The sequence below is a fragment of the Bombus fervidus genome, chromosome 3, assembly GCF_041682495.2.
Source record: "Bombus fervidus isolate BK054 chromosome 3, iyBomFerv1, whole genome shotgun sequence".
Taxonomy (NCBI): Eukaryota; Metazoa; Arthropoda; class Insecta; order Hymenoptera; family Apidae; genus Bombus; species Bombus fervidus.
In genome coordinates, this window is record NC_091519.1 from 18602433 (window position 1) to 18611758 (window position 9326).

Genomic DNA, 9326 nt, shown 5'->3' on the forward strand with positions numbered 1-9326 from the left:
TAAAAGATTCTTCTGTAAAAAAACAGCAGATGTGTACAATCTTAATCTACGTAATCAAAGTTTGTGCAACCATTGTTGTTGCTTTCGTTTACTTTAAATTTTATCTTGTCAAGAATCCGAAGAAATTTAATTCCTATCGGATTAATTTTTATGAAGACTGTTATAAAATAATTAAACATGAAAGCTGCGTCTGATCCAAAGGACATCCAGGTATTATATGTTATTTCCTAGAAACGCAATTATCAATATTTGCAATATACATGCAGCCTATAACCTTACCAAAATGCATTTTTAAATCAAATATTTATGACATACTATTTTGTTATATTCAAGTATAAGGAAATATATGTATACACATTTCTTTCTTATTATATTTGTATGATATTTATTTTATTAATGCAATTATTTTTCAGGAATTTCAATTTAAACAGTCAAATACCTCCCAAATTTTAGATGCATTCACATCCATACCAACTGCATGCAGTTTATTGGCTGCAGATAAAAGGAGGGGATTGTTATATGCAGGACAAAATAATAAAATAATTATATTGAAACCAGGAGAAGACAGTGACCCAGAATGGAAAATAGAATTTAATGTGCCTCTAGTTGTGTCTAAACTAACACTTAATTGTGATTGTACCTATCTAGCCGTAGCACATGGACCTATGGTTCTAATTTATGATGCGGAGGCACTTACAAAAAATGTACGTTTAATCTATTTTATATAAAATTTCTTTCTTTTGAATTATTACTGAGTAACTAGAAGCATATTGTAATCATATTTCTTTTTCTCAGAGTTTACAATTACTACATAAAGTTAAAATTTCTACATTAAGCGGAGATATACTTGTGTATGATCTACGATGGAATCCCGCTGTACCAAGGATGTTGTGTACAATAGCTAGTGATTATACAATTGGTAGTTTTAAAATAAAAGAAAAGAAAAAGGCTACAACCGAACTGGACACTTTTGAATTGAAAGAAAAATTGAACAATGAACATATAAATGCCTTATGTGCAGCATGGAGCCCTAAAGGAAAACAAATTGTTGTGGGTTGTAAAAATGGTACTATAGTACAACTTAAACCTGATTTAAAAATAGCAAGGACAATTCCTGGCCCTAATCCATACATTGGTGAAGTTATTAGTATTTTATGGGTTAGCAATTATCAATTTTGTGCTGCTTATTTGAGTAATGAACAGGGAATTAATGTTCTTATAATTGATGCCCCTAAAGGTGAAACAAATGCTGTTTTTACTTGTTATGAAGATATTACTTATGGAGTAACAGATTCAGAAGCAGAAAGAACAATTCCTCGTTATTACTTTGATCATGTACCAGAATGGGGCTTAATTATTGCTGCTAGTAGCAATAGCAGTGAAATAGCTATATTAGGATCTACAGATAAAGGTGTTACTTGGAATCAGTGGCACTTGGTAGATAGCGGCAGAGCTGAATTACCATTGATTCACACCACAGAAAGCTATCCAGTAGGTTTAGCTATTGATAAATCTCCAATTAGAAAATTACAATGGGGGGCAGATTCCACTTTGCCCCATCCAGTTCCTATACTTCACATTCTTGCAACATCTGGACAATTATGCAGCTTTCATATGGTGAATCTAAGTCCCAAATGTCCTTCTATTAATTCTCCACCTACAGAAATTATTGCAATACCCCCGCAAACACAGTCAAACATTAGTCCTGAAAAATCTCTTATTATGAATGGTGCTGCAACTAGTACACCACTAGTTAAGCAACCAGAAAATACTCTTGAACGTTCAAAACCTCTTTCTGCAGGAAATATTTTAAATAAATTTATTCAAAAATCTAGTTTTACATTACCTCCAACTGAAAAACCACAGCAAGAGCAGAAACCTGAACAAATCAGTATGGGGATGAAATTGGAACCAACTAGAGAAATTCAACCTCAAGAAATTGCAAAACTGGATATTAAATTAATGTCAATTAGAGAAACAATTATGCAAGAGTCTGTGGAACCAAAACCATTTGTAGATGATGATGCTAAAGATAATCATGCATATATAGAAGAACATAATTTGTTTGAAAAAGAATTACGTAAAAGATTAGAACCACAAACGTTAGAGTATGATACAGAAGAAGAACGTCAAAAACTTGTGGACACATCTATTGTGATAGATCAGTTTTTACGGGAATTGAAAGAAACAACAAATAGTTTATCTAGCGATATAGCATATTTGAAAGCGCTATTATTACAATCATTTGCTTGGGTTGAAGAAACAAAATCAAAAAATGCAGCAACTAACGATATCACTACTAGAAATTGTGGAGATAACAATAAAATGTCTGATCTACAAAAACTTTATTATTACACTCAAACGCAGTTAACTCAAGCTAGTAAAATTTTAGATTTAGAATGGTCAAATCATAAATCTCGAGAAACGTCACGAATGAAAATACCCCATTTAGAGTTTTTATATCAAAATCTTATATTACATAGTAAAATTATACAAGAAGAAAAAAGCAGAATGGAACACCTTAAAAAGCGATGGAAATTAATTACTCGTAATAATAGTATTTTTGGATTAAATCATTCATTATCTAATTTAACTATCGCATCGTCAAAATATTCAACCATTCTTCCAAGAAATACAGGAATCATAGAAGCGCGATGCAAGGCAATTGCTTCTAAAACTTTGAATTTTTCTCAAGAAAAACAAATCAAATTGAGAGAACATTTATCTACTTCTACTCCAAGGATTATAAGACCTGTTAGTTCATCAGATATTCAAGATCGTTTGGAAGAAACTTTGTCCTCTTTAACTTCTCCAAATACTACCAGCATTAATATAAAAAATAAGGTTGATCAATCTGTTTCCAAACAAAATACAATTACTAAACAACAGAATACATATATTGATCCTTTAGATTCTATGGCTAGCATTGTAGCAGGAATTGGTACAAGTGAATGCACAAGTGAATCTAACAATGTGTCAATACAAAACAAAATACAAAGCAAACAACCTAGCTTTGGCATTACTTTTCCTATATCTGGAAATAAACCTGTACAAGCAGAGAAAGTATCTAGTATACCAACAACTACTGGAGTACCTCAAAGTACTAAAGCAAAACAAGATACTATTACATTAAATCAAATGCAATTACATGTTCCTGCTCATACTTCGTCTAACTTAATAAAAGCTTTTCCTAAGGTTGATACTACTACATTTGATACATCAGTGCAAAAGTTAGAAGAAACAGCAACACAAAATCCTGCTATCCAATCAATGTGGTTGCATACTATTAAAACAGAAAATAACTTGTTTAATGGTAGTTCATTAAAAGATGCATTACCACCAGAGACTTCGTTAGAAAAAATACAAACTACTCCAAATACCGGAGTGACATTACCAGTGACAACAGCAGTAAAAACCAAAGCAGTATCTACATTTAGTTTTGCTACTGCAATTACCATCCCTGCACCAATAAAGAGTACTGCACAGAGTACATTTGTTGTATCACAAACAACGAATGCACAAACAATTTCTTTTGCTTCGAAATCATCAAACATTATTACTCCATTTAATTTAAAAATGACATCACCAGCGACAAAATCACAAACACAAGATGTATTAAGTTTAACAGGGTCATTTACTGGACTTCAGACATCTAATCAAGCACCTAGTATATCTACTAATAATAGTCCTAGTGCCGATGGAAAATATAACTGCAAAACTACGTTTGGAAGATCTGATGTTAATCAAATTCTCTCACCTAATGAAAGTCAAATTTCTGCACAACACAATTCTGTTACAATTGTAGAAGTACCTCATACTGAAGCAACAACTTCTAGCCTTCCAACAAATGCTGTACAAGATTTACTTGCATCTTCTGCTACACCTTTGTTCAACATTCTGAACAGTACATCGAATGTTTCTGTATTTGAAGAAATGTCAAATTCTACTCCAACTACTTCATCCATGCCACTATTTGGTGGTTTCTTCACAACATCAAGTACAACAGCAAATACAATGACAACAACTTCTGCTACCATCTCTCCTTTTCAAAGTACTTTATCAAGACCTTTTGAGAAAGGTCCCATTATGTTACCTACAGCAAGCTCTGCCAATGCTCCTACTACTATTACTACTACTACTGCTAGTACTAGTACTACTACTTCTACTACTACTGCTAGTACAACTACTACAACTACTACTACTGTTATTACCACTACTACTGTTAGTACTGCTACTACTAGTACTCCTACTACTACTACTACTACCACTATTGCTGCTGCTGTTGCTTCTGCTGCTGCTGCTGCTGCTACTACTACTACTACTACTACTACTACTACTACTACTACCACTATTGCTACAACAACAACTACTACTGCTACTACTATTTTAACTGCTACTACTACTGCTACGTTACCTACACTTACATTCGGAACTGTTTCAACAAGCACAGTTGCTCCAGTTTTTGGTAAACCTCCCCTTACAATGAACTCTCAGTTTCCAAGTACGCCAGTAGTTCCTCCAACAGATAATACGTTTGGAAAACCAGCTACTACTACACCTCTTTTTAAGCCTTTTGAAAATGCTCAGAGCACATTTATGTTTGGCAAAACGACTAAAGTTTTAACGAACGTTTCGATCTTCAGCGGAACTAATACTAATTCGATCTTTGGTGGAAACACTCAAGTATCCTCATCAGGTTCTATTTTCGGAGGAAATACTTCCTCGATAAATACATTCGGAACACCTCAAACGTTCGTCTTTGATAATAATGCCCAGAAATCTGACTCAATATTTGGTTCCACATCAAACACGGGTTCTACATCCTTTTTTGGTGGTGCAACGAACAATGTCACTCCAGCATTATCTTCAGCAGGATCTCCATCTGTATTTGGCGGTACCGCAGCTAATACGTCGCCAATGGGTGTAGAACAGCTTGTATTAGGTGCACAATCTAATGCCTTTGGGCAAACACCTTCGTTTAATGCTAAACCAGTATTTGGATCACCACCAACGTTTGGAGCACCAAAACCAGTCTTCGGTACCGGTTTTGCGACAACAGCATTTGGAGTCAATACTAGTCCTCCAGGTAAATAATATATCACATTACACTTTTCTATACTTTGCATCTTTTTAAAGTTATGAATAAAATTTAATTACTAATAATATATAAAACAGCATTTGGAAATCCACCTACTATGGGAGGAAGTCCTGCTCCAATTGATAACAACATGCCGAAAGTTTTTGGAAATGTAAGTGGTGGTAGTAGCACATTTGAAACTCTAGCGAGTCAATCAGGTGGACTTAGTTTCAGTAGCTTAGCACAAAAAACCACAGATGTACCAAAGTCTCCAGTATTTACTAGGTAAGTTAAAAATTAAATTCCGTTTATTTTTTTACATTTTTTGATAATTTTTTAGATTCATAAAGTAAAAAGTGTTTAATGTATTTTTTGTTATAGCGGAAGTTCTTTTTCAACTTGGCGGTAGTCAACAAATATCTAAATTAAGTAAATTATCCATAATGATACATTATTTTCATTAAAAAACGATAGACTTTCCGTGCTCCTTCAGTCTGTTTAAATCGTGTATTTATGATTACTTTTTATAAAAAAACAAGATTAAACATATTAGTATTAAAATATTGTTGACATCTGTGTTATACATAAGTTGATATGATTCAATATATTTCGAATTTATATACAATAAAAGATTTTATAAAACGACGCTGTATAAAGATACATTTAGATACCTCGCTTTATAGGTTTTGGTGCAATTGATACTTTAGTTGGTTTGCAAAGATCTATTACACATGGATCATCAAGGGGGGAATGCGTACATACAGCTGAAGATGGCACAAGAAGTGCAAGAGATATTTCTACGTTACAGGCTTCCATCCAAACTTGATGGGACAGTAGAACTATAGTTCTTAATCTGTAATCATTTTGTTCTATATTCTGTAGTCGCAAATCCGACTGACGCGGTAATAGTAGTTGCACTTGTTGATCAGGATGCCTCAATTTAATGCGTAATATTCTAGGATCTCGTAAATTCAGTATTTTTGCTGTTAATGGGATTCCTAATAGAAGTCCTCCAGTAAACTTCAGTGCTGCATCTGCATCACCTCTGGGTTCTTCGATAATTGCTCTACAGAATCGAGTAAATACTGATGGTCTTGGAAGACGCTCTTCCCCTTGTGACGCTGGTGTTAATAATAATGGTAAAAGCATTCGTGTTAAAGATCCTGGCTTTACATCAGCTAAAGTTGGAATTTGAAGTACTAGAGCTCTAGAGAAAGATGGTAATTTTGTCGGATCTTGAGATAGAATATCGGCTTCAGATAAAAAGTGACGCGCGAGTGGAAGAGCACTTCTTCCTGTCACGCTTCTTGTAACTCGAATTAATTCCACTGCCAATGCTTTCAACCACACATCATTGGCTAATATAATTTCGTTTTCGCCTAATCCACTAAATAGTCTTTGTAATCTGTAACATTCATATAAATTATCTATAAGTAAATATCCATATATGTATGTATATATGTTATAAAAACAAACATGCTGCTTAACATACTTTTGAGTATTCTGAAGAAGAACCGAAACATTAGTAGTTGTATTCGGCAAGGGGCTTGTAGATACCGAATTCGTTGATAATATTGAAAATTCTTTTAATACAGATTTCAAAAGTAGTAAACTTCTTATGTATAAAGCAGTAAAACGTGCAGCTCCTTCCATACGATGATCCATTTTCGCTAAACGATCGAGATCGACAGCTGCAGCTTCTAAGAGCTGCGTGTGAACTCTACCTCCAGGCCTTGCATTTTCTACACCTGTAACTACCTTTTCTAGAAATTCTTTTCCACGTTCAGCTTCTTCGTCAATTTTATCTTCTTTCCCAAAATTTGATCCACTTGTTATGGTTGGTCGCAATCGAGGGACTAAATGCGGCATAGTATCGCGTAAATAATGATAATGTTTAGATGCATGCTCTGTAAAAAGAGCTTGCATGCTTGGACAATGAAGTGCAGCATTGAATATTAGGACTAACACGCTTGCATCTATTATTTATAGTTAAGGATAATAAAAATAAGATTGCTAGTATAATTTATATTTTGTAAAGAGAATCGTTAAAAGGATACAAGAAGGTTCGTCGACATCCGGCTCCGGTGTATCGAAAAATGGATGACGTCCAAGAAGTTGTGGTACTAAGGGTAATGTTAAATATGGATGCGTGGCCCCTAATGATGCTAAACAATTTCTAATACTTTCTTTGTCTTGTGGATAACGACTTAAGTTATCGAGTAGACGGTTTACACACATATGAAGGCAATTTCTTGTAGCAAGCCGACTAGCAGCCAAAGTAGCATGTAGGCCTTCTCGTACTTCGCCTGAGAAGTCTTCTAATGCTCCTAAAATTGTTTCTAATTGATCTTCACGAAGCGTTACGCTCGCAGACATTTTTCTTAATGATTCAATAGCTCTTAATCGAACATCTTGAATTTCATCATTAAACATATCAACCATAAAATCCAATGAAATTTTGGCTATATTTGGTTGTTCTAAAGATAAGGTACAAAGGGCTTCAACCGCTGCCGTTCTCACCTGAATATATTTGTTTATTTTAATTGCTCAAAATATAAATTATATGATAAACAAGTAAATAATATTACCTCCAGAAATTCATCTTCCAAACCATGAATAAATGCACCACATGATCCGCTCTTTTCTTCTACTTCTGGTCTATCTGCTTCTACAACTTTTTGTTTTTTATCCAATGCTTGTTCTATGTATCTTTGCGAGACACCTTTCATTGTCCCTAGAAGAGACATTGCTAAAGCTCTAACTCTTGGTGATAAGTCACCCATAAGGCTACAAATTTGGGAAAATGCACAATCTACCATACGTATATCTTCTCCATCTGTTCCCATAATAATACTATAAAACAGATGATATAAACAGATAATATAGCTGACAATAAGTATTGATAACAGATTGAAATAGATATTAAATATTGCTTACTTTTCGGGGTATTCTCTGCCTAAAAGCCATATTAATTTAAGAACAGTTCTACGAACTATTTCATAATCATCTCTGAGTGCAGTACAAGCTTCTCCAAAAAAGCTTGCAGGTAATCTACAGCCTCTATAAGAATGAAGTTCGGCCATCGTCTCAAATGCTTGTGCACGTACCCTTGGATCTTGAGAATGTGCATAGTTGCTAACAAGTGGTAAAGTATCATCTGTAGTATTTGCAGTTAAATATCTACCAATAATAGAAAGACAACGTGTCTGTACACCATGCCAAGTATCAGGCAAATGCTCACGGGCAATCTTCAATACAAGACTCCTAAAATTTAATGAATTATTTTTCTTTTTTAATGTTAAAAAAAAAATTTCAAATATGTATGTGATACCTATGATAATCTCCCAACTTCAATAATGTTGCTAATCCTTGGCTTTTTACCCTATGTGATTCTTCGTTTTTTAAAAGTTCGGCAGTTTCACTAACAATTTTAGTCTTTTCTATCGAATCATTTGTTACATCTCCTAATTCTGCAAATATCCAAAGAATTTTGGCACGAACTGCTGCTTCTGTTTCTATAGCAAATCTTTCTGACAACCTTTTTACTACAGAAGGAACATCTTCCGGAGAAATATATGCAATCGTATCAGATATACGAACAAGAAGCTGTAAAGCATCGTTACCACATTTACATTTCTCAAGGCACTCAATGTAAGCTAATGCTGAACTTCCTTCTATCCCATTTTTACTACCTGAACTAGATGAAAGGTGTAATGTTTTTAATCTCTTTGGTGGCTCATTTATAACCTATAAACAAGTTTAATTCAATAAAATATCAAATATAAATTTGTTTGAAACATGTTTGAAATCATTTAATTTACCTGACTCTGGTTAAATTCTGCCAACACTCTTTTCTTCATTAAAGCTGCCATTCTTTAATATTATAATATTCTTTAATAACTATAGAGATTAACCATATATTTTTTATTATTTTATGTTAAGTAAGAAATAACAATTAGTAACTTTTCATTTTTAAAGCTTATAATAACTTTTATTTGTTGTTAGAAACATTTACAACACCGCAGATTACATGCATAATTCAAACTTAAAAGATGTGTTTTTCTGTAATCTGCAGCAAACTTATATAGCTATGCTCTCAGCTGATTACGTGTTGATTATGCTATTCAATTTATACTTATACATGCATGTCATGTGTCAAAGTATTATGAAATTAAATGACTTATTGTACTTTTTATTAATAAAAAAAATATAAAAATTCACTTATTAAATAACAGATCTTCTATTTATA

At 33.4% G+C, this 9326-nt stretch overlaps 2 protein-coding genes across 2 annotated transcripts; one reads left to right on the forward strand and one right to left on the reverse strand.

The window, feature by feature from the left end:
- Nucleotides 1-51: 51 nt before the first annotated feature.
- Nup214 (nuclear pore complex protein Nup214) lies at nucleotides 52-5722 on the forward strand. Its single transcript, XM_072000179.1, has 5 exons — nucleotides 52-210; nucleotides 414-704; nucleotides 796-5086; nucleotides 5176-5362; nucleotides 5459-5722. The coding sequence occupies exons 1-5, from the start codon at nucleotides 178-180 to the stop codon at nucleotides 5484-5486; spliced, it is 4830 nt and encodes a 1609-aa protein (XP_071856280.1). The 5' UTR covers nucleotides 52-177; the 3' UTR covers nucleotides 5487-5722.
- Ints4 (integrator complex subunit 4) lies at nucleotides 5656-9175 on the reverse strand. The gene is made up of 7 exons (XM_072000180.1): nucleotides 8899-9175; nucleotides 8409-8824; nucleotides 8015-8341; nucleotides 7666-7930; nucleotides 7135-7597; nucleotides 6570-7053; nucleotides 5656-6482 (listed from the first exon to the last, which is right to left on the reverse strand). Exons 1-7 carry the CDS (start codon nucleotides 8947-8949, stop codon nucleotides 5741-5743), a joined length of 2748 nt encoding a protein of 915 aa, XP_071856281.1. The 5' UTR covers nucleotides 8950-9175; the 3' UTR covers nucleotides 5656-5740.
- Nucleotides 9176-9326: the final 151 nt, after the last annotated feature.